This window comes from Erinaceus europaeus, chromosome 15 (assembly GCF_950295315.1).
Source record: "Erinaceus europaeus chromosome 15, mEriEur2.1, whole genome shotgun sequence".
Classification (NCBI taxonomy): domain Eukaryota; kingdom Metazoa; phylum Chordata; class Mammalia; order Eulipotyphla; family Erinaceidae; genus Erinaceus; species Erinaceus europaeus.
The window spans coordinates 47,544,224-47,570,736 of record NC_080176.1 but is presented as its reverse complement, the minus strand read 5'-3'; the positions used below and the strand labels follow the sequence as shown (position 1 = coordinate 47,570,736).

The window sequence follows — 26,513 nt, the reverse complement described above, 5'->3', positions numbered from 1 at the left end:
TATAGTTTGGTGGACTTTCTTATTACTATTTGCAGCAAAACTTGAGAGAACCTTCTATATTCTCTATATCTTCTCTCCTTGTATTCCCAACTAAGTTATTTATAGACAGTTTTTCAGAACGACAATGTAATGCAGTTGATACTAATATATTTTATTGGGTTCTTAGAAAAGTCTTGACACCTTTTTGCATAGAAATACATAAAAAAATAAATCTTTTCTGATGACTTTTTCCAACAGCCCAACATGTTTTTCTTTACTACTCTCATAGTACCTTATGGGATTTATTACAAAAGCTATTATCTAAAATAATATTCAGATATTTTGTGAATGGCATAATAATGCTATAATGTTCACTCCTTAAAGTTTAGAATATGCTTGGGAGTCGGGCTGTAGCGCAGCAGGTTAAGCACAGGTGGCGCAAAGCACAAGGACCGGCATAAGGATCCCGGTTCGAACCCCGGCTCCCCACCTGCAGGGAAGTTGCTTCACAGGCGGTGAAGCAGGTCTGCAGGTGTCTGTCTTTCTCTCCTCCTCTCTGTCTTCCCCTCCTCTCTCCATTTCTCTCTGTCCTATCCAACAACAACAACAATAATAACTACAACAATAAAGCAACAAGGGCAACAAAAAGGGAATAAATAAATAAAATAAATATTAAAAAAAGTTTAGAATATGCTTATGAATATTTTTGTTGGAAAGTTTAATAAGGTGGCAACACTGAAAATAAATTTCTCATTTCTCCCCAGGATTAGTTCCTTATGCTGTCTTCAAGAGCAATTACTTGTTTGCTTAATGGCATTTCTTAATGGACTCTGTAAAATCTGTTTTCTTTGTCATATGTAACCACTGAAGTCTTTTCTCAGTTATCTTTGTGGTCTATTAGTAAATGGAAAAGATCCTTCGAAGATTGGAAACATCCAAGCACCTCTGTGTATATGTTCTGGTATAACCTCAACACACATCCCAGAAGTTGTCAACACTGCCTTAGTTCTCATGTGCTTTATAGAGATGTAAGGTCATCCAGATTTAAGAATTTAAAGAATTTAAGATTTAAGAATTTAAGATTTAAGAATTTAAGAATTTAAAGGTGCTGGTGCACACACTGTAGTGTACAAGGACCCAGGTTCAAACCCCTTGTTCCCACCCACAGTGGGAAAGCTTCACAAGTGGTAAAGCAGGGCTGCTGGTGTCTATCTCCTTCTCCCCTCATCAGTTTCTCTTAGACTCTATGCAATACTAAATAAATAAAGATAAAAATGTAAAAAAAGAATTTAAAGGAATTTTGAATTGATGTTACAGTGCTTGAACAGCTCCGGACTTCCACACTTCCCAGTGAATATGCAAATTTCTGATTGCCAAGAATATTTTGGAGATTTACAAAGCCAGTGTGGACACCTTCTTCCCTTCCAGAACATTTCTTTTAAATTTTTCAACTAATTTTTGTCCCTGTTGTTACCTATTATCTGATATGGCTATAGAGTTATTTAATTGCTTGCAACTTTTTTTTTTTCTAATATACCTTATTGTGTGGGGCTTCTAGAGAGGCTTTTTGTACTTTGATGAATAAACACTTTTGCAATTGACTCTTCCACAAAAGGAAAAATAGAAAGCAAATTAAAAGAAAAAGACAAACACAAACCCTGTGATAAGTGTCTGTAGAACACCTTCACCCTAGTTTGGGCCCTTTTCCACCTCTGTTCACAGGAAACCTAACACCTCTTCACCCTGTCCCTTTTCTTCCTTCTCCAAAGCCCTTGGTTTCAAATATTCTTACAGTGCTACTTTAACTGATACTTTTTGTAGAACTTTTCTTGGGGGGCTAGGCCATGGTGCACCTGGTTAAGCGCACACACTACAGTGTGCAAAGACCCAGGTTCAAGCTACTGGTCCCCTGCAGGAAGAAAGCTTCATGAGTGGTGAAGCAGGGATGCAGATGTCTCTTTATCTCCATCTCCCCATCCCTTCTCAATTTCTATCTCTATCCAATAATAAATAAAACTTTTAAAAATGAAACTATTCTTGGAATATTGACTTTTAAAAATTTATTTATTTATTTTTTTGCCTAGTGCTCAGTGCCTGCACTACAAATCCTTTGCTCCTGTGGCCATTTTCTTCGATTTCTTGGATAGGATAGAAAGGAATTGAGAGGACAGAGGAAGATAGAGAGGGGGAGAGAAAGGTAGACACCTGCAGACCTGCTTCATGACTTGTGAGGTGACTTTCCCCTGCAGGTGGGGAGCTGGGGACTCGAACCAGGATCCTTGCACAGGTCCTTGTGCTTTGTTCTATGTGCGCTGCTGCCCGCCTGCAGAATGTTGACTTCTTATTTCACATTTTCTCACTATCTTACCCTAAATTTCTGTTTATTGCATATATTGTAACGCAGTTTTCGTAAAATGTTGCTAAACTTACAAACATCTTTTTGATTTACTAAGCAAATGACATATTTAGCCTAAGATGAACAAATGAACTTATATCAATTAATTATTTTACTGTCTTATACTTTCATTGAGTTTTTTTGCTTATCTGAAAAAAACTTTTGTACAATAAATAAATACAGCAAAGAGATGAGTTTATATGATTAAAGAGATTCTATAATTTCAGTCCCCTTAATTAAAGTAAATAATTGCTGTCTCACTGGATCAGATATCATTTTGAAATATAAAATCAATTTTATTTTTTAGCTCAAATTTTCTCCCTCACCTTTATTATATATAACACCAAAAAAAAAAAAAAGCATCTTACCATAGTATATGGTAGGTTTTTCAAATATCTGGGTTCAAGTTTCTAGCATTATGCTTATTCTTAATTTTCATATTCTTCAATTAATACAGTTAATTTAATCTGTTATATATGACTTTATTTTTAAGATAATTTACATTATCTTTTATTAAACTTCTGCAAAACACTTTTTATAGTCATGTTTGACTCTTTTAAGAAGTTGTATTTTCTTTATGGAAGTTCTCCCATTTATGTTGAAGTGATTACCGAATATATTGTTTTTTTGACAACACATTTGTATTGTCACGATTATTTTAATGGACAGGTTTTTTTTTTTTTTGTATCTGGGTTATCATTGGGGTTTGGTGCTTGCACTATGAATCCACTGCTCCCAGTAGTTACCCCCCCCTCTTTTTTTTAATAGAGAAAGAAAGAAATTGAGAGAGCAGGGTGAGGTAGGAGAGAGAAAGAGACAGCTGCAGCACTACTTCACTGCTCATAAAGTCTCCCCTTGTGAGTGCATATAAGGGCTTGCACAGGTAATGTGTGTGTTATCCTGGACACACAGCAAGCCAGCCTTCAGATTATTGCTTTTATAGACAAAATGACCACTTTTATTACATATAGTTATTTACAAAAATCATTTATGAGAGCCTTAAATAAAATATTACCCTTATTAGATATTCAATCCTATCATCTAAAGTTGTGGAGATACCGTTTGTTCCTATTCATTGTTATAGTGCTAACATCAGATTATGTTTTTCAGCTCCATCTACTGAACTGATAAAACATTATTACTGATTGTAGTTATTAAAAAAAAAAGTCGAATCTTATAACCTAGGTTTGAGGTTGATCCCCATTGCCCTGGAGGATACTGTGCTATGCTATTGTGTCTTTCTTTCTTTTTTTTTTAATATTTATTTATTTTCCCTTTTTGTTGCCCTTGATGTTTTTCATTGTTGTTGTAGTTGTTGTTGCTGTTGATGTCGTCGTTGTTAGATAGGACAGAGAGAAATAGAGAGAGGAGGGGAAGATGGGGGGGGCAGAGAAGAAAGACACCTGCAGACCTCTTCACCACCTGTGAAGAGACTCCCTTGCAGGTAGGGAGCTGGGGGCTGGAACCGGATCCTTAAGCCTGTCCTTGTGCTTTGCGCCACGTGCGCTTAACCTGCTGCTCTACCGACCTACTCCCTGTGTCTTTCTTTCTTTCTGCCTGTCTCTGTCTTTGTACATGAAAAATTTTGCTCAGAATATTACAAAGCCCAGTCGTGACAGAATGAAACAATTTTTTTAAATGGTCTTTTTATAAAAGTACAGTGGACCGTCAGCATTTTATGAGTTATTTTCATAATTTCTACATTTTCTTTATATCTGATTGATTATTCTTTTTTTTTTTCCTCCTCCAGGGTTATTGTTGGGCTCGGTGCCTGCACCATGAATCCACCGCTCCTGGAGGCCATTTTTTTCCCCCTTTTGTTGCCCTTGTTGTAGCTTCGTTGTGGTTATTATTATTGCCCTTGTTGACGCAATTCGTTGTTGGATAGGACAGAGAGAAATGGAGAGAGGAGGGGAAGACAGAGAAGGGGAGAGAAAGATAGACACCTGCAGACCTGCTTCACCGCCTGTGAAGCGACTCCCCTGCAGGTGGGGAGCTGGGGGCTCGAACCGGGATCCTTACGCCGGTCCCTGCGCTTTGCGCCACATGTGCTTAACCCACTGCGCCACCGCCCGACCCCCTGATTATTCTTTTAATGTTTTAAAATAGTGGATCTGTTAAATCACTATATTGTGCATTTTTCACCTATATCCATTTTTTCTTCTTTTTTTTTTTTTGCCTCCAGGGTTATTGCTGGGGCTCAGTGCCTGCACTATGAATCCACTGCTCCTGGAGGCCATTTTTCCCCCTTTTGTTGCCTTTGTTGTTGTAGCCTTGTGGTTATTATTGTTGTTGTTAATGTCATTCATTGTTGGATAGGACAGAGAGAAATGGGGAGCGGAGGGGAAGACAGAGAGGGGGAGAGAAAGATAGACACCTGCAGACCTACTTCACTGCCTGTGAAGGGACTCCCCTGCAGGTGGGGAGCCTGGGGCTCTTAGTGGAATTTTTACGCAAATCCTTGAGCTTTGCGCCACATGCCTTTAACCTGCTGCGCTATCGCCAGACCCCCACCTATATCCATTTTATTTTCTATTTTTGTTGATGTGATAAATTATAACTTTTCAAGTATCAGTTTTTGCAGCAGAATGGAATGCTTTCTGTCAGTCATTCATTTGGGACTGTTAGATTTAATTGTTTAGTATCTTAAGCCAGCTTTCATAAGTGAAAGCAATCGATGGTATTACTCTGTACTGTTTAAATGAATATATATTAAGTTACACTGCGTGAAATGAAAAATCTACTTCTTATGTTAGAGAAACACGTCAAACTCCACAGTTAACTTATTTTTGTATATATGTGGTTATGTGCTTTTAGATCCATGATTTAAAAAAAGCTTTTGAACAACTAACCTTGAAGAAGAAAGAGTATGAATCTGAATATATGGATGTTGTGAATGATTTTTACATCACAGTAAGTTGAACTTTTACTGCATCCCACTAATTCATGTAGTTACCAAAGGTAATTTTATGGTTATACATATTTTGTGAGATTCTTAAACATGGTTAAATGATTCTTTTATTCACTTAAAGAAAAGAACATGGGATACTGAGATTTCTGATATTTCAAAAGATTTGTCAGACCTTTCAAATGCATATGCTGAAATAGAGGAGGAGAATAAAAGGATGGAGATAGATATTGAAACCATAACAGGATATATCAATGACAGGTAATTCTATAATTAGGTTTTTCTTTCCTTATATAGTATATCTAATATATTCCATGTAGCAAAACTCTTGATTTGGTGCTCCTGGCATGATATGGTGATGTTGGTATTTTTCCTAGTGTAAATTGTGTTTATTTCTGTTCTAAATGATACTTTTAAGTCACTCTGAAGTTCTTTAGAAAAATCAAAATAGGGAGTCAGGCGTTAAGTGCAGCTGGTTAAGCGCACGTGGCGCTAAGCGCAAGGACCGGCCTATGGATCCTGATCCAGGTTCAAACCCCGGGATCCCTACCTGCAGGGGAGTCTTCACAGGTGGTGAAGTAAGTCTGCACGTGTCTATCTTTCTCTCCCCCTCTCTGTCTCCCCTCCTCTCTCCATTTATCTCTGTCCTATCTAATAAAGACAACATCAATAACAACAACAATAATTACAACAACGATAAAAAAGGGCAAGAAAAGGGAAAATAAATACATAAATATAAAAAAATTAAAAAAAGAAAAATCAAAATAGTGGAAAAATACCTTTTTTATTTTATTTCATTTTATTTATTTTAATTTATAAAACAGAAACACTGACAAACCATAGGATAAGAGGGGTACAATTCCCACCACCAGAACTCTGTATCCCATCCCCTCCCCTGATAGCTTTCCTATAATTTAGCCCCCTGGGAATATGGACCCAGGGTCCTTATGGGTGCAGAAGGTGGGAGATGTAGCTTCTGTAATTGATGCCCCGCTGAATGGGCATTGACAGGTTGATCCATACTCCCAGCATGTCTCTCTTTTTCCCAGTGGCGCAGAGCTCTGGGGAAATGGGGCTCCAGGACACATTGGTGGGGTTGTCTGGCCAGGTAAGTTCAGTTGGCATCATGGTAGCATCTGGAACCTGGTGGCTGAAAAAAGAGTTAACATGTAAAACCAAACAAATTGTTGACTTATTGTGTACCTAAAGGCTGGAATACTGCAGATGAAGAGTTGGGGTATATATAAGAGTTCTGCATGCACTCATATAACCTTCTTTTGACCTATGTTCTTAAAATATTTTAAATTACAATGTCTAGCAAATTTTATGATCTCCACAGTCAACCCTCAGCTCAGAAATGAGTTTTTCTTAACTCTCAATAAGGTTTAATCCTCATATTCAACTTGTTACTGTATTATACACTAAATAACCTGTCCACTTCAACACTTTATCACCATAGTTCTTATTATCATCCCTTGCATAAGCTCAGTGACTTCCAAAGATGGTCTATGTGCAATGACTCTCTGCTCTTCTTCCTCTCTGTACTTGCTCTCATTTTAGAAAAAGTAAAGGAACATAGATACAACTCTGTGTATGCCACAAGGGTCTGTGAAGTTACCACAGCTGTTTACATGATAAGTTTTCATGCCTGAAGCTTAAAGTACCCAGGTTCAATCCCAGTGCTACCTTAAGTACTACTGAGATATTCTCTGGTAAAACACAAACGAACAAAAAACACCAAACAAACAAAGACCTAACTAATGTCATAAACTGCTTGAATAGGCATGATTCCCATATCTGCAGTCTTTAATGAAAACTAAAACTGGTCTCCTATACTTTTTTTATTCAAATACAATGATAATCAGTTTCTTAGACCACAATTTTTGAAGCTCCATATGACATTTTATTATTTGTTTATTTATCTCCAGGGTTATCGCTGGGACTCAGTGACGACACTAAAAATCCATTGCTCCTGGTGGCCATTTTTTCCATTTTATTGGATAGGACAGAAAGAAATTGAGTGGGAAGTGGGAGATAGAGAGGGAAAGAGCGACAGAGAGACACCTGCAGACCTACTTCACTGCTCAGGAAGCTTTCCCCCTGCAGGTGGGTAGAGGGGGCTTGAACCCGAGTCCCTGCGCTTCATATTATGTGAGCTTAACCAAGTATGCAACCACCCGGCCCCCAACATTTTAATTTTGTTTCTTTTTTCCATAATTTTTTCTCCTCCTGCATGCCAATTTAATTCATCTTTAAGGCTGCAACATAGGGGTCAGTTTTAAGAAACCTCCATTGATTTTCTAGTATGTGTGTTTAGGGGACATAACCTCTTCTTTTTTTTTTTTTTTGCTTTTTAAAATAGATTAATTTATTCATTTGTTTTTATTTTTATTTATTTATTTTATTTATAAAAACGAAACACTGACAAAACCATAGGATAAGAGGGGTACAGCTCTACACAATTCCCACCACCAGAACTCTGTATTCCCTCCCCCCATTTTTTTAAGGGAAAGCAGTCGTTATTTATCAAATTCTAGACAGCTGGAACGAGGAAGCAGTACCACATCATTAGAAACTGCAGAAAAATGATCTTATAGCCAAAAAAGTACTTTAGTGCTACATGTATCAGAACCCAAGGAACCTCAGAACTTATAGAAAGAACCAGGGTGCACAGGTTGAATGGCTTAAAATATCTTCACATAAAGATTGTTATGTTGTTTTCTCACATAGAGCCTTTGGTGTTTCATATGTCCAGGGCCAGTTAAGCAGCTCACTTGGATAGTGTGCGACTCTGCTACCTGTGCAACCCAGGTTCAAGTCTGGCCCCCACCACACTGTAGGACACTTTGCTGCTTTGTCTCTTTCACTCTCTCCTTCTCTGCCTCTCTGTCCCTAGCTTTTAAAGAAAAAAACAAAACAAAACTACTATTACTACATCTCAAATGGCAACTCAGACATCCTGCTTGGAAATTTGGTACTCTTTTCTACTCTAACATGAGAGCTTATGGAACATGTAGTGCATCTACCTGACTTCAGAGCATTTGCTTATTTTGTGAAGCAGATAAGCCTCAAATCAAAACATATCCCCCCAATATAATTCTATAATTCCCATAAATCTCTACTGAAACAGTCATAACAAAAAAAAGATACTAGTGCTTCCTATTCAACACTTGTATATGTGCTTCATATGCATGCATACTAACCTCAGAATTTACAAGTGGGTGCAGAGGTAGGACAGTGGAGGGGGTTCAATGGCTTTGGATGAAGGTCCTGTGGAGGTGGGTGTGATAACACACATCATGAAAAGGTATGAGGTGGCACCTCTAAAGCAGAGCAGATAGTCTTCTCAACCAATGTTACCTCAAAAAAAAAAAAAAGAAAGAAAAAGAAAAGAAAAGAAGGAAGAAAAGAAAAAAAAGAAAAAGAAAAGATAGGGCAAGATAAAAACCTTTCAAGTGAGATTACATCACTTAGTGGGAGCCAACATGTTGGCTGGTAAACTGAACACCAACTTGTTAATAAGATGAGAGGATGACCATAGGAAAAATTATGAAACAGAAAAATGATGTGAGGTCGGCTCTCTAGATCCTGAATTTCCAGCCTGATAGCTAGTCAGAATCCCCAGGTAGGTTTACAAATCCCAGCTAAGATTCACATCTCTGAAGGGTGGGTAGAGGCAACCGTTACTGAAAAAAAAAAATGTCTCCCACCACTATGATGCCAGTACGCAGTTTCTATAATAAACATAGGTTTAGAACACTATTTCCCCCTTATTTCCTATTTTTAATTTTTTTATTTATAAAAAGGAAACATTGACTAAACCATAGGACAAGGGTGGTACAACTTCACACAATTCTCACCACCAGAACTCTGTATCTCATCCCCTCCCCTGATAGCTTTCCTGTTCTTTAACCCTCTGGGAGTATGGACCCAAGGTCATTGTGGGATGAAGAAGGTGGAATATCTCGCTTCTGTAATTGCTTCCCTGCTGAACATGGGCATTGACAAGTCAGTCCATACTCCCAGCCTGCCTCTCTCTTTCCCTAGTGGGGCAGGGTTCTGGGGAATCAGAGCTCCAGGACACATAGACTCTTTTTCTTTATATTATTGTTTTTATTTTCAGTTTTTTTTTTTTTGTGTGTGTAGTCTGAAAAATATTCATCTCCCTACCCAAGTGGGAATATTTTAAAATATATATATTGTATTTTATTTAATTATTGGTTAAAGACAGCCAGAAATTGAGAGGAAGGGAGAGATAGAGAGGAAGAGAGACACCTGCAGCTCTGCTTCACCACATGCAAAGTTTTCCCCGTGCAGGTGGGGACTGAGGACTTGAACCTGGGTCCTTGCACATTGCAACATGTGAGCTTACCCAGGTGAACCACCCAGCTCCAATGGGAAGATTATTCATAGCAGTTATCTACTGTCTGTATTGTTTTACCATTGAATCATCATCTTCAAAAATAGTGCCAAGTATATATACTGTGATATCTATAATTATTGCAGTGTAAAAAATCAGAGGGATAATGGTACTTATTGACAAGATGTTCGATAAAACTTCTTAATGATTGTTTTAGCTTTGAAAGTGATTAAATAAAAAACCATTTATAAAATCCATGTCTGTGTTAAGCATACTTTAAAAAGAAACCAAAAGGACCACTTAGGCCCTTTCTTCCTTTCCTTCCCTTCCCTTCCTCTTCTTCCTTCTTTCCTTCCTTCCTTCCTTCCTCCCTCTCTCTCTCCCTCTTCCTTCCTTCCTTCCTTCCTTCCTTCCTTCCTTCCTTCCTTCCTTCCTTCCTTCCTTTCTTTCTTTCTTTCTTTCTTTCTTTCTTTCTTTCTTTCTTTCTTTCTTTCCTTCTCTCTTTCTGATTTAGTAATGATTGACAAGGTTGTCCAATAAGAAGTGTACAATTCCCATAACAGAGTTCTGTATCCCCTCTCCTCCACTGGAGGTTTCCCTATTCTTTATCCCTCTGGGTGTATGGACAAAATATTTTTATGGGGAACAGAAGGTGGATAATCTAGCTTCTGTAATTGCTTCTCCACTGGACATGGACATTGACAGGTCGATCCATACCCCCAGCCTGTTTCTATCTTTCCTGAGTGGGATAGGGCTCTGGAGAGGTGGGGTTCCAGGACACATTGGTGAGCTCATCTGTCTAGGGAAGTCAGGTTGGTGTCATGGTAGCATCTGAAACTTGGCTGAAAAGCATTAAAATATAAAGCAGAACAATTTGTTTAATAATCAAGAATCTAAGAGTGAAACTATAGCTGGAGAGATTTGGAAGTCTTCATGTTGAAGGAAGCTATGAAATCTATTTTAGGTATATTCCAAGGGGTCTATGACATTACTAATTTTTGAATGAGTCCATTAGTTAACATGCAGGTAGCATAAGAGCATTATCTGGAAAGACAGAGTTGGAGTTGAGGATAGGACTAGAAAGCTGGGTAAGGGCATCTCTGTGTTAAGTGTACTTTATAAAAGAAAGCAAAGGGGCCTATGATTGTAGCTTTTTGTTGTTTATTTTTAAAATTTTTTTATTGGGAAATTAAATGTTTTACATTCAACAGTAAATACAATAGTTTGTACATGAGTAACATTTCTCAGTTTTCCACATAACAATACAGCCCCCACTAGGTCCTCTGTCATCCTTTTCTAGGACCTGTACTCCCCGCCCCCCACCAGAGTCTTTTACTTTGATGCACTACATCAACTCCAGTTCAGGTTCTACTTGTGTTTTCTCTTCTGATCTTGTTTTTCAACTTCTGTCTGAGAGTGAGATTATTCCATATTCACCCTTCTGTTTCTGACTTATTTCACTTACCATGATTTTCAAGCCCCATCCAAGATGGGATGAAAAAGGTGAAATCACTTTTTTAAATAGCTGAGTAGGATTCCATTGTGTATATAGACCGCAACTTGCTCAGCCACTCATCTGTTGTTGGACACCTGGGTTGCTTCCAGGTTTTGGCTACTACAAATTGTGATGCTATGAACATAGGTATACACAGATCTTTTTGGATGGATGTATTGGGTTCCTTAGGATATATCCCCAGGAGAGGAATTGCAGTATCATAGGGTAGGTCCATTTCTAGTCTTCTGAGAGTTCTCCAGAATGCTCTCCACAGGGGCTGGACCATTTACATTCCCACCAGCACTGCAGGAGGGTTCCTTTGACCTCACAACCTCTCCAGCATTTGTTGCTGCTACCTTTTCTGATGTAAGACATTCTCACAGGAGTGAAGTGGTATCTCATTGTTGTCTTGATTTGCATTTCTCTGACAATCAAAGACTTGGAGCATTTTTTTCATGTGTTTCTCAGCCTTTTGGATCTCTTTTATGGTGAATATTCTGTTCATGTCCTCTCCCCAATTTTGGATGGGGTTATTTGTTTTCTTGTGGTTGAGTTTGTCAAACTCTTTTTATATTTCGTTTACTAGCTTCTTGTCTGATGTATGGTATGTAAAGAGCTCTGGTTCTGTGAGGTGTCTCTTTGGGTAGTGGTTTCTTTTGCTGTGCAGAAGCTTTTTAAATTGACGTAGCCCTATAGGTTTATACTTGCCTTAGTCTTCCTTGTAATTGGATTCATTTCATTGAAGATGTCTTTAAAATTTATGTGGAGAAGAGTTCTGCCAATATTTTCCTCTAATATCTGATAGTTTCTGGTCTAACATCCAAGTCCATGATCCACTTGGAATTTACTTTTGTGTTTGGTGAAACATAGTGGTTCAGTTTCATTCTTCTGCATGTTTAATTTTTCCAACATCATTTGTTGAAGAGACTCTGTTTCCCCCATTTAATAGTCTGGGCACCTTTGTCAAAGAGTAGATGTCCATCGATGTGGGGGGTTACTTCTGGGCTCTTAATTCTATTCCACTGGTCAGTATGTCTATTCATGTTCCAGTACCAAGCAGTTTTGATGACAATGGTCCCATAATACAATTTGAGATCTGGGAGTGTGATGCCTTCAATTCTGTTCTTTCTTCTCAAGATTGTTTTGGCAATTCTAGGTCTTTTCTGGCTCTAGATAAACATTTGTAGCATTTGTTCTATTCTCCAAAACATTTGGTTGGGACCTTGATGGGTATAGATTTAAATCTGTATATGGCTCTGAGTAGTATATTCATTTTAATGATGGTAATTCTTCTAACCCATGAACATGGAATATCTTTCCACTTCTTTGTGTCTTTTTTAATTTTCTTGAGTAGTGACTCATAATTTTCAGTATACAAATCTTTCACTTCTTTGGTTAGATTTATTCCTAAATATTTTATTGTTTTTGTTGCTCTAGTAAAAGGAATTGATTCCTGGATTTCCTCTTCTTCTAACTTAGTGTTTGCATAGAGGAATGCCACCGACTTTTCAATGTTAATTTTGTAGCTGAACACCTTACTGTATTTCCTGATGATTTCCAAAAGTTTCTTGCTGGATTCCTTAGGTTTTTATGTGTATACTATCATGTCATCTGCAAATAGGGAAAGCTTGACCTCTTCCCTTCCAATCTGTATCCCTTTAATTCCTTGCTCTTGCCTGATTGCTATGGCAAGAACTTCCAACAGTATGTTGAATAGTAATGGTGATAGTGGGCAGCCCTGACTAGTACCTGATTTGAGGGGAAATGCTTCCAGTTTTTCACCATTGAGTATGATGTTGGCTGTAGGTTTGCTCTATATAGACTCACTATCTTCAAGTATTTTCCATCTATTCCCATTTTTTCTAGCGTTTTGATCATAAAGGGATGTTGGACTTTGTCAAGGGCTTTCTCTGCAACTATTGGTATGACCATGTGTATTTAGTGAATATTTATTAAACTTTATTGTCATAGCCAGAAGGAATTTCAGGATAAATTTTAACTTCCTACCTATAAAATACAGAAAGGTTTGGGGCCAGGTAGTAGTGCACCTGGGTGAGTGCCTGGTCCCCATCTGCAAGAAGAAAGCATCACACTTGGTGAAGCAGGGCTTCAGGTGTCTCTCTGTCCCTCTGCCTCTCTATTTTTCTTAACCCCTCAATTTATCTCTGTCTATAAAAATAAATAAATAAGTAAATAATATTTAAAAGTACAGTAAGGCTCAGTATGTAAGGTAGCTTGCTACTTGTTCCTGGTTGAATCAGTCAGTGCAATTTGAGAGAGTCCAGAATCAGACCAATACATACATATTTGCTTGATGGATGACAAATGTATCACTGAAGTGCAGTTAGGAATAATCCTCTAATAACCTTGTGAAAACAATAAAAATACTAACATTATGAAATCTACTTGTAAATATGAAAGCCAAGTAAAAACTTTAAGTTAATTAGAAAATATCTTACTAAATTTGGGTAAAGTAAAATGTTCTTCAACAGGAAAATAAACTTCACAGAAAATTTTCAGGAAGCAATGAATAAGCATGCCATTATGTTATTCAAACGACAAAACATAAGCAGATACAATATGTGTATGATAACTATGTGTAATAAGGTAAATCAATAAGTCAGTAAGTGAGTATCAAAATTAATGAAACTGATGGGGGAGGCAGTTCTGTGGGGAGACCATGTGCCTCACGTGTATGAGACCCTGGATTCCAATCTCAGTTTCACAAGAGCACAAAAAAGACCAAAAAGAATGTTACTCGCTGATAACACTGCATTGCCTTGTTTTTCTATCAATAAAAAAATTAAACAAGATATTTTATTAGGGTGGCAAGTCACTGGAAGGGCACACTACCTCACACATGTGAAAGTCTGTGTTTGATCTCTGGCAAAAATTAAAAAAAAAAGATGTAGTCGATATATGCATATAATAGGATGTGAAAATAATTTAAACCTTAAGAAAAGGCATATAATCCAATAAAAACATCTCACACGAGTATGTTCAAGCATACAGTAATATGAATAGGTGCTTGATTTCTCAGGCAATATACATTGAAGTAGCAATGAAATACCACTACGTATCTGTCAGAATAGCTACATGCAGAGTGCTGATACACTGACTGATGATCTGGGAAGTGGCTTAATCAGAACTCCCACATACTGCTAGTGGGAAATCAGTTTCATTCTAAGAATCTTGAAAAATATCCTTGTGCTTTTTACTAAAGAGTTAAATACATTCAACTCCTCACTATATACCAACAGTAACTCATATACCTGCTCATCAAAGTCACTTAAAAGAACACTCAAAGAAGCATTTTTAATAGCCTTAAATTGGAAAATATGTAAGTGAACATGAAGAACAGAACTACAAAATATTACTATGTAACAATGAGAGTAAATAGTATTTAAGTAATACAATTTAATTAGTTATATCAGGTTTAGAAAAAGATGACAGACTAGCAATATACTATATGATTATTTTCAGAATTGCAGATGTTGGTGGATGGTAGTGACTAGAAGAACATACAGTGGAAGCATTTGATGACAAAATTGAATCTTTTTTTAATCTAAATGCACCTGTTACGTATATTACATCCTTTGATAGACATACTCTTACATAAAGGTTCCATCTCAATAAAATGTTACATTTTAAATGACATTGAATCGCATAACTTCCCAAATCAATCAAGTGGAAAATGCTTTCAATCTCTTCTTAGCTTTTTATTGAAATCACATTACTTAAGAGAGATTGCAAAGTTACAGTTCTATAGGAAGATAAGTTCCTGTTTATACTGAAGTCCCTGGAATCAAATCATTATTCCAGAAAGTATTTCTCAGTAACATGATAATGTATGATATGAAAGAAGTTTGCAGCTAATGGGAAATTCTGCAGCCGCATCTTAGTTTAGCCATCAGTGATGTTGAGATCGGTGGTTTTATTTTTCTTATTCAGTTCTGTGTTTGTCTATGAAGATCTCTACAGTAAAAAAAATTATTCATTTATTTATTTTTGGATATAGTTAAACTGGAAGTGAAGGGGGAGGCAGGGGGGAGAGAGAGAGAGAGAGGGAAAGAGAGAGAGATGCCTGCAGTACTTCACCACTTGTGAAGCTAACCCCTTGCATGTGGGGGCCAGGTACTTGAACCTGGGTCCCTTCACACTGAATGTGTATACTTACCAGGCAGGCCACCACCTGGCCCCAAGTATCCCAATATTATTTATTTATCTAAGTTTCTTTATTTTATTAAAAAATGGTTACAAGTGTGTAGGATCACAGGGTATAGTTCTATACCACACCCACCACCAAAGTTCTGTGTTCTCAATCTCACTATTTTTTAAAACAGATTATTTACTTTACAAATATGAGAGAGTTTTACATGAAGTAGGGGTAGATAGCATTATGCAAGAAGACTCTCATGCCTAAGGCTTCACTGAAGTCCCAGGTTCAAACCACCATATGGGCTAAGCAGTGCTCTGATGATAGGGGGACGGAGGGAGAGGGAGAGAGGGGGAGAATTTTACGTGAAACAGAGACGCCAGGGCACCACTTTGGTACATGTGGCCTTCGGTTTGCAAGTTCAACACTTTCTCAGCTGAGCCCTTTACCCAGCTGTGAACAATTCAAATTTATTTATTTTATATCCATAAATAAAACAGCCCAGTTGTGATTCATGCATAAAATAAAAGATAAAATACACATGTTTTTGCATGTCTGCATACTCATTACCACTTAACTGTTTAAGGCATGTGTGCTTTCCCCTGTTTTGTGAACTCATGGGCTATCATTATCTTACATGGCATATAATTGATATGTGTTAACTTTGTTGACTGACATTTTGGTGTAAAATATTCTTTTAGATTATGCTGTATAAAGTACAATATATGGGATAAACAAAGCTTTTGTTTACTTTGTAGTAATTTTAGAAATAGCATCATGTGTATTTTTACTCTGTGCAAACAATAATTTATAATTGTAACTAATAGACAAATTTATAATCTTATACTTTGACTAGCTTAGACAAAACTTATACTGCAAAGCAAATGCATGTGTATGTGCATGCAGTGTGTGTGTGTTCTGAGAAATTGCTTTGTGACCATCGATTGCTTTTAGTACTGGGATACAAACTGGCTACATTTAAATTAAAGAGTTTATTAACTGAATAAAAAAGATAGCTAGGAAAAATAAGAATCAGACCAACTGAAAACATTAAAGAACAGACCCAGTATATCACACAGAGAGAATACACACCAAACGTGGAAGAAACATTAAAATTTACATAGAGGTATGATGATAAATGAAGTTCGGACCATGATATTTCAAAGCACGTTTTAAAAGCTGCATAGTAATCCACTGTATGTACCACAATTTTTGTATTCACTCATCTGTCATTGGGCATCTGAGTTGCTTCTAAGTTTGGACTATTACAAACTATGCTGCTCTGAACATTGGTGTGCTTGGGTCTTTTAGGATAGACACTTTTGTTTTCCCTGGGTAAATTCCTAGGAGCATAAGTGGGTCATAGGTAGATTCTCTTCTACAGTTCTAATGCATCTCTAGACTGTTTGCTATAGGGTTGACCAACTCACATTCCCACCAGCAATGTAGGAGAGTCCCTTTTCCCCCATAGACTCCAACAGTTGGTGTTTCTGTCTTTCCAAATGTATGACATTCTCACAGGTGTAAAGTGTTAGGTATATCATTGTTCTTATTTACATTTCCAAGATCATCAGTGACTTTGAGTTTAGTCCATATTTCCTTCTTTTAAACTTTTTTATTTATAAAAAGGAAACATTGACTAAACCATAGAATAAGAGGGGTATAACTCCACACAATTCCCACCATCAGAACTCTTTATCCCATCCCCTCCCCTGATAGCTTTCCTATTCTTTAACCCCATGGGAGTATGGACCCAGGGTCATTATGGAGTGCAGAAGGTGGAAGGTCTGGCTTCTATAATTGCTTTTCCCACTCAACATGGGGTTGACAGGTTGATATATATTCATTGCCTCTCTCTCTCTTTCCCTAGTGAGATGGGGCTTTGGGAAAGTGGGGCTCCAGGACACATTGGTGTGGTTGTCTGTCTAGGGAAGTCTGGTTGGCATCCTGGCAGCATCTGGAACCTGGTGGCTGAACAAAGAGCTAACATATAAAGCCAAACAAATTGTTAAATAATCATGAACCTAAAGGCTGGAATAGTGCAGATGAAGAGTTTTGTAGACAGCTAGTAGGCATATTTTAGTTCTATTCCAGAGGGCCCATGATAATACTAGTTTTTTTTTTTCTGAGCCTGACCTCTAATATGTAGATGAACCCAAGTTATTGTCTGGAGGGGATGGTGTCATAGTTGGGAAAAGGGCTAGATAGCTGGATCAGGGAAGAGAGTAGCTCCCTAATATGGGAAAGGAGTATAAATATTGTTGACTGTAAACCCCATCAATTTGATGTGATCTGGGGCCCATATTCAGCTTAGGAGCCTATGTGACCTCTGCATCCCTGCAGATCTGAACTCACATTCTGTGGTCACAAGTAGGAATGTTCCAAGCTGCCCTAATTTCAGGACCCATCTGAAATAACATAGAGTATGTAGTTCAGCCTCTCTTCAGAGGGTGGAACCTTCTCTACAGTTGTTGATTCAAGTTGAGGGCAAGGTCCTATGGGGGCCCACAAAGAAGTCTATTGTGTTGTTCCTGATAGAGATGGTTGGTAATATTGGGGAGAGGGATTTAGGCCTATCATGTCTGTTTGGGAATCTCAGGACTCCCTGACTAGGGCCCCAGATTATGGGGTAGCCTGATAGTGACTAAAGAGTCATCATTAAAGTATACCAGTCTCTTGCCCTTATTCAGCTTTTGCATTACTTCGATAAGGTTAGCTTTGGAGTGAGTGAAGGAAGTGTAATAGGAAGTAGGTGAGGAGAGTATCTAAATCTAAGTAGAAACTATTTCATTTTGAACTTTATACTGACTCACTGCAGACGATTGTGTACTTTTGCTTTCAAGTATATGTTTTGCCCTAATTTATGGATACATGTGAACATATGCTCTTTCTCATGGGACCTGGTCCAAATCTAGGTTTTGGGACTTTGTTAGGAAGTGAACCACCTGGAATGGAATTAGAGAATCCTATAAAAGAAAAGGTCTTTCCCGAGTAATGAGGCTGAAGGATTGACATTCCATGCCTGATGTCTCTGGACACAGTCTGAAGTGAAACTTGCTGAGGTGGGACTTCTTGCATTGATTAGGTTGGGATCAACTGATGCAACATCATTTGGTATGAATTGAGAGAAGCATGCAGGAAAGTGAGTCCCACCCTAGAGGTTCCAGGACTGGGGGAAATACAGGCTCTATAGAGGAAGCAGGAGGTTCCTGCTGTCTTGGGGTTTAAGAAACAATAGATATTTATTACTATAATCATATTATTTGGCAACTGGGTTAACTTTGAAATATCCCTTTGTTAAGATGTCATACACAACATCACCATAATTTATGTCCTTTGACATTATTTGTATATAGCTGTGCCACTGGTTGCTTCTGTTCTCCCTGGTCCAAGCTTTTAAGAGATTCAACATATCAAAGACTCAGCCTATGGTCTGTGCATTAAAAAGTTTGAGACATTCAATCAATTTCCCCTCTTATGTTAATTGAATAGTGATTTATATGACTACAAATTAATAGGAGTGTACATAAACACCATTCCCACCACCAAAAGACTATGTCCCATCTCACCCTCCCCCCTCCAAAGTGAAGCCCACCCCCCACCCCAAGTGAAGCCGAACTTCTGCCCTCACCCTCAACCCAGAGATTTTTACGTTGGTGCCCTACTCCAAATTCAGTCAAATCCTGCTTTGAGTTTACCTTTCTGTTCTTTCTCAACTGCTGTTTATGAATGGGATCATTCCATACCTGTCTTTGTCTTTCTGACTTAGCTCACTTAACATAATTCCTTCTAGCTCCATCCAAGATGGGTCAGAGAAGGTGGGTTCATAGTCTTCATAGCTGTGTAGTATTCCATTGTGTATATATACCACAGCTTTATCAGCTACTCATCTGTTGTTTGGCACCTGGTTTGCTTCCAGATTTTAGCTATTATGAAGTGTGCTGCCATGAACATAGGTGTACACATTTTTAGTCCATATTTCTAACCCTAGACTACATCCATGCCTTCAGAGCGTTTATCTTTCATATTTACATAGCGCTTCCCTTCTAGTCCCCTTAAAACATTCAAGTAATCAACAATATTTATGAATTGAAACATTATTCTTACTTACTTAACTAATCACACTTTTGAATTTGTGTGCAGACCTTAGTTCGTGTGAGACTGCATTTCTCCTGGGCCAACATTTTCTCTTACACAGCGAGACAGATATTCGTAGACAGACAGGGAAGAAGAGGCACCATGCCACTGGAGCCGTCTCTAGTTCCATAGCACTCCTGTGTGATGCTAGGACTTGAAATTGAGCCACGTGCTTTGCAGGTCACACAACTTACTTGGTAAACTATCCTTCCAGCTTCAAGTCATTTCTGTTTGACACACAGCAATCTGGTTTCTGAGGATGCTACTCTAGCAAATCTTATATTGAAAATAATAGCAGTAATCAACCTCCTATTGCTGGTACATGTCTCACCAAGCTGATTGCACACACTACTGTACTCGAGGGCCTGCCGAGGCGGGAGGGAACACAGGGCCATGTATGGAGTGCTGGCAGAGGGGAAGCTGCATCTAGGAGAGAGTGGTGCCCCTCCCTTCCTCTTCCTCTCCCTGCCCCCCTATTTTGTGCCTTCCCTCCCTCCTTATTGTCTCTCTCACTTAACTATAGCAAAGGTGGGGAAGTTTTATGCCAAGGGCCAGTTGGATATTTATAACATCACACATGGGTCATATAAAATTCTCAACTTTTGAGTGCACATGTTACAATGTGCAAGGACCCAGGTTCGATCCCCTGGTCCCCACCTGCAGGGGGGAAACTTCATGAATGGTGAAGCAATGTTGCAGGTGTATCTCAGCCCTAATTTAGAAGAAAGAAAAATCAATGAGCACTGGGAGTGGTTGAGTCCCATAGGCAATGAACACGAGTGCTGACCCTGATGGGAAAACAGTATCTCCTTGCATTAATCCACGGACTATTTTCAGTCTTATTTTTATGGTTTCCCTCCTCTACCTTGTGAACCAAGCATTTATGTCAGTGCTCTCTGTTATGGTCTTTATTTTTGAGATACAGAAGCCACTCTGTTCGTTTTCCCTTTAAATTTAGAGCTAGTCTTTTATGAACTCTTAGAGCAACTCACTTACCTCTATGTGTTCCTGGTAGATCAGTTATGGTTCAAAATATAGTTCATTTATATTCTTGATCTACTTTCTACTCAGGAGTTTTGTCTGTTCTCATTATTTTAGCATGTACTTCATTTTTCCCTCTGTATTTAGTCTCTATCAACATCCTTTATTTATCATCATCATTTTGAATATCTAATCTCTCACAAATGGCATCGAGACAGTTACCTACTAAGTTACTTGGTTTCAGTGGTATCCTGTATCTTCCTTTGTCACTTATAGCCAGTGTTTTACCAAGCTCTATTAAGTCTATTATCTTTCTTTCATAATAAGTGTTTCCTTTCTCTCTGTTTCAATTACTAACAAAACAAACCAGGCCTTAATTTTTCACTAATCGGAATATTGAGAGGAGCTTCCAACAAGCCTACCAAATCATGTTTGATTCTTCATATTCAAAGTAAACAGCTTCCTTGACACATTCACAAAGAATGAGTTATTATTTGCTTTCTAGAGTTTAAAAAAAAATCAGAATCTGTCTACAAATTATAGAATACAATCCAATCTCCCAAGCAGGTTAGACATCATAATCTGTTGCAAATATAATATCAGGGGGTTAGGTGGTAGCATAGTGGGTTAAGCGCATGTGGCCGAAATGCAAGGACTGGCGTAAGGATCCTGGTTCGAGCTCCCAGCTCCCCACCTGCAGGGAAGGTCGATTCACAAGTGGTGAAGTAGGTCTGCGTTTGTCGATATCTTTTTCTCCCCTTCTCTATCTTCTCCATCTCTCTCAATTTCTCTCTATCCTATCCAACAGCAGTGACATTAATAACAACAACAGCAATAACCACAGCAACGATAAAACAACAAGGGCAACAAAAGGGAAAAATGACCTCCAGGAGCAGTGGATTCATGGTGCAGGCACCTAGCCCCTGCAATAACCCTGGAAGAAAAAAAAATACAATTTCAATTTATCTCCTACCATTTTCTTCTATTGTGATATCTATATTCTGGTTTATTAAAATGCCTACATATCTAAACTTTCATATTGCTTTTAGCTTCAGCTTTTGCTTTTGGTATCACTCTGATTAAAAATTCTTCTCAGTCTCTTTTCCTTCTCTCTCCATCTTTTATTTCTCTTCCTCTTCCTTTCTTTTTCCTCTTCTACTTCTGACTTTCAAAATATATTATTAATTGATTACTCATTACATAATGTGGGTATTGACTCTTTTAGATTGTGTCCCCTGTTGATAACTTATTTTCTTTTCCCAAACACCAAGATGATAGTAAGTGTTTTTTCTGCTTGTATTACTGTGGCTGAGAATCTGGTTTTCTTCCATTACTTTTCCCCATCGTGACAGTATTAACTGGAAACCTTTGTTTCAATTCACCTTTGTAACTGAATTGCCTAGCATAACATATGAAGGTTGGGGTTTGAATGTAATTTTCCCTGGCTCCATAATATATTCTTAACTCTCAACAGTGCTGCTTTCTTCAACACCAGATTTTAATGTTTCTGCCATGTAATAGCAGACTGTGGAACACTATTTAGTGATATTTCAAAACAATTTCAAACACTTACTGCTTTCCACCTTTACTTTGTCTATGGCCATTATATTTTCTCAAAGGACCCTCTTCTTACTCTCCTTCAGTTTTTCTTCTAACATTTGCCTAAATCACCTTCCCTTTACTATTGAAAAATAGTAAATCCTCCATGCAAATGTCCCAAATGTTAATTTACGTCCATTTATCTATCTTTTTTCTTTTTAAAGAATTTATTTATTTATTTATTTGTCAGAAATATAGGAGAAAGAACCAGATATCACTCTGGTACATGTGCTGCCGGGGATTGAACTCAGGACCTCATGCTTGAGAGCCCAATACTTTATCCACTGCACCACCTCCTGGACCACCCATTTATCTATCTTAACATTAACTTACCAGCTAATGACATTTATAACTGTAATATTCTTTGAATAATTTACATAGTTAATTCAGTTTATGGCGTATTATTCATATATAATTCAGTTGTTGAATATTAGTATTACAAACAGAAATTATTAACTCTCGTTTAATATTATGTACATGCAGCTATGTAGAAGATCTTTTTGTGATGATGACATCCAAATGTTTACTTTGTAGTAGTGTATAACTTGATAATTTTGTCTTTTAAATAAGCCAACATCCATTAGAAACACATCTTTTACATTTGGGACATTTTATTATAGCAAACAGTTTCATTTAATTGCTTATGTACTTGATAGGCAGGCTTCAGTAACCTGTGTCAAGGAAAATGAACTTAAGATTATTTAAAATTGATTAATTTGGATTTAGTTTGTTCAATGGAACTATGTGGTGTGAATTTCTTTATAGCCATTTCTTAGGTTCAAGCTCTGTGAAATATTATGAAAATTCACTTCTCATGCTCTACAGTACCTCAGTACTGTTGTTAACTGCAGTGATCCAAAGATAGGGTTGTAATTGAGGAAATGAGAAAAAGTTATTGAGAACAATAAAGACATATTTGCATGTTTGAAATGTGTTTGCCAAGAGTTAAGAGAAAGGTGATTTGTAGATACAGAAATTAGAATACTATTGAAGTTGTAAATGATCCATTCTATTCTGCTTTGAATGAACCTACAGAGTTCAAATATTGAAACTGCAATATTTATTCAATTATACCTTGTCAGTCTTAAAGTTATTTCACAAGAATATAAAACAAAACTTTTCCTCATTTAGTAGAAAACATTTGAATTAATTTTTCTATTGCCAGCAAGGTTATTGCTGGGGGTCCTTCACTGCAAGATGAATGCGTCAATCCCAGCAACCATTTTTTCCTGTTTTTTTTTTTTTAATTAGACAATAGAAGGAAACTGAGAAGAGGGGAGATAGATAGATAGATAGATAGATAAATAGATGGAGGTATATACCACTGCTTCTCTTCTCACAAAGCTTTCCCCCTGCAGGTACCCCCTGGGTCCCCGAACGCAATGTGTGTGCTTAACCAGTGTAACACTGACCAATGCCTAAATTAATATATTTAAATTACGCTGGCTTTTCAGTTTTTCAAATATAAAAAAGGAAACCATATGTTTACCACTCAAAAGTAGATACTCATGAATACATTAACTTACTTGAAGCTTTTTATTTAGGCATTCTGAACTTTCATTTGAAGTCCAAATATTTGCAAAAGCTATCTCACCCTCCACAAAAGAAAAATGACAATATAGCTGCCAGCAGTAATGGAGTCATCACGCAGGCACTGAGACCCACACATTATACTAGTGAAGAAAACAAAAAAACTAAACAAAAAACACAGCACTGTTTTTATTTGGTCTGTATAGAACTACATATCTCACTTATCTCTTTCATTTCACGATAACAACGCTGTCTTACATTTTTTTTTACTTTATATCTTCATTTCCAGTAATGGAATTACTTCTTGATTTCAGTTTGAAGAACCTATTCCCAACATTTCTCTTTTGAGATACTGACTCTACTAGTACTCTTACTCCATCAAGCACTTGACACTTTAAAAAAAAATATTTATTTACTTTTATTGTTGTTGTTATTGATGTCGTTGTTGTTGAGTAGGACAGAAAGAAATGGAGAGAGGAGGGGAAGATGGGGTTGGGGGGGAAGAGAAAGACACCTGCAGACCTGCTTCATGCTTGTGAAGCAACTTCCTTGCATGTGGGAAGCCGAGGGCTCGAACCGGGATCCTTATTCTGGTCCTTGTGCTTTGCGCCATGTGCACTTAACCCGCTACGCTACCGCCCGATTCCCCCTAGCACTTCACACTTTAAGATGAGCAGTCTGACTAATGTAATGTATCATCTTTACTCTCTTTATATACCCTACCCTACCTTTTTCTTTTCCCTTCTATTTTTAGAAACTCATTATATTTACTCAAGATAAATATTTACTTATAGCCTTCAAAACCCCATTTCTATTATTTGGAACAAAGCTATGTCTGAGCTAACTCCATAGTGTCTGAACAGCTGAATGATCTGGTGAAGTAAAACCCTTCTGTGCTAATTAGCTCCATGATTGGTTGATCCTGTTCTAGAGGGTCCTAATGGTTGTGGAATTTTCTCTTTACAAGATTATCTCAGTAACTACAGATCCTGTAAGGGCCAGAAAGAAAGATAAACTCAATTGTGAAGGTACCTACTTTGCCAGGTTTGAGGCTGGTCTCCACAGTGCTGAAGGAAGTGGTGTCTTTCTATCTCTCTGTTCTCCTGTCTCTGTCCCTCTCTTTCAGTCTGAAAAAAGTCAGCCTGCAACAGTGAAGTTCTTTCCAGTTACCAGGCTACTAACTTTATATAAATCTATAGCTTCTTCCACTGGATTCATTGTTTCCCAAACAAGTACAACTCACACAAAGTGCTGCTCTGATGCAGGAAGTGAATTCTTTCCTAGTAACCATGTGGTGGAATACCTCACTGTTTCTTGTGCTTTCACTTCCTCTGCAGCTTGCTATTCTGTTGTACTCTCGTTCTACTGAGGTGGTTACCACTTTTATCAACATAGCTTTGTGTATTTCTTCTCCTGTTGTATGCCGCAATGGTAAGTACTTAGACTGAAAGAATATCCATATGGACAGAAAATACAACTTGGTAATTTTTCAAAATGTCTCTGATGACTTTATGATATTTGGATTTTTTAACCTCTATTAATTCTTTCCCTTTAACTAATGTTTTTCCTTTAGAGAGCTTTTTTCCTTTCTGTTACTGTTGTTGTTATTGACCTTTTTGTGTTTTTTTTTTTAATTTCTTTATTGGGGAATTAATGTTTTATATTTGACAGTAAATACAATAGTTTGTACATGCATAACATTTCTCAGTTTTCCATATAACAATACAACCCCCACTATGTCATCTGTCATCCTTTTTGGACCTGTATTCTGTGGGGTTTTTTTCATGGAATTATTTCTTTAATATATTTTTTAATTTCTTTATTGGGGAATTAATGTTTTACATTTGACAGTAAATACTATAGTTAGTACATGTATAACATTTCCTAGTTTTCCACATAACAGTACAACCCCCACTAGGTCTTCTGTCATCCTTTTTGGACCTGTATTCTGTGGGGTTTTTTTCAAGGAATTATTTCTTAAATATTTCATCAGACCTAGTATCAATGCTACATAATTGAAAAAGTTAGAAAGGATAGACTAGTATTGAAAGGAAGGAGAGCACTGGAAAAGATAGAGTATCTTTTCATCCAGTATCTTAAGGCCTTTTTGTTGTTGTTTGGCAAATCTGTTTCTCACTTGAATCAAAAAGAAGGAACGAAGGAAGGAAGGAAAGAAGGAAAGAAGGAAGGGAGGGAGAAAGGAAAGAAGGAAGGAAGGAAGGAAGGAAGGAAGGAAGGAAGGAAGGGTAGGAGAGGGGGAAGATGGAAGGAGGGAGAGGGCAACTAAGGGACTCTGGTTAAGGAGGGAAAGGGTGGGAATAGATGGGGGTTGGTGCCCAAGTGCATTATGGTGGAAAAGACCTAAGCTAGGGGTGCACTTATTATGCCAAAGGTTCATATTATGAGGAGACGAGAAACTGCTCCTATATCAACAACTGTACTGTAAGTCATTAATCCCCAATACAGCCATTTGGGAGAAAAATAGAAAAAGAAAAGGTAGGAAGGAGGGAAGGAAGGAGAGAAAGAAAGGCATATCATAATGCCACGTGCTAATTAGGATCAGTCAACAGGAAATGCTGAAAAGGAAAGGGAATTCTGGGACATAAATTTATGTTGAAATTTTAGGTAAGTTTTGATTATTTTGGATTTTTCTCCATAGGTGATCTTGTTTTGATTTTTATTATTATTCATTACTTCAGTGTGTGCTCTTTTGGAGTAACCATACCAATCTTCTTGCTTTACTTTTTATAGTGTAGAGAAGAAAGCAGAATTTGAGTCTGATATCCAAAAATTGATGAAAACGATAATAAAAAATGATGATTATCTTAAATATTTATACCGGGAAGCATATCACATTGGTGCTGTCTACCACCTAACCAAATTTAAATCAGAAGAATTAGAAAATAAAATAGCTGAAGTAAGAAGAAAATTCAAGGTTTGTATTTCCATGTCCTCTTCCTTTTTTATGCAGTG

The 26,513-nt window shown here is 37.5% G+C and overlaps 1 protein-coding gene across 1 annotated transcript in view; it reads left to right on the top strand.

Annotated features, from left to right (window-relative positions):
• The window catches only part of CCDC178 (coiled-coil domain containing 178), a 351,501-nt gene that overhangs the window by 19,766 nt on the left and 305,222 nt on the right, over window positions 1–26,513 (top strand). The window contains 3 exon segments of the mRNA XM_060172327.1: window positions 5,192–5,287; window positions 5,407–5,543; window positions 26,292–26,475. Of these exon segments, the coding sequence (XP_060028310.1) occupies window positions 5,192–5,287; window positions 5,407–5,543; window positions 26,292–26,475 (417 nt within the window).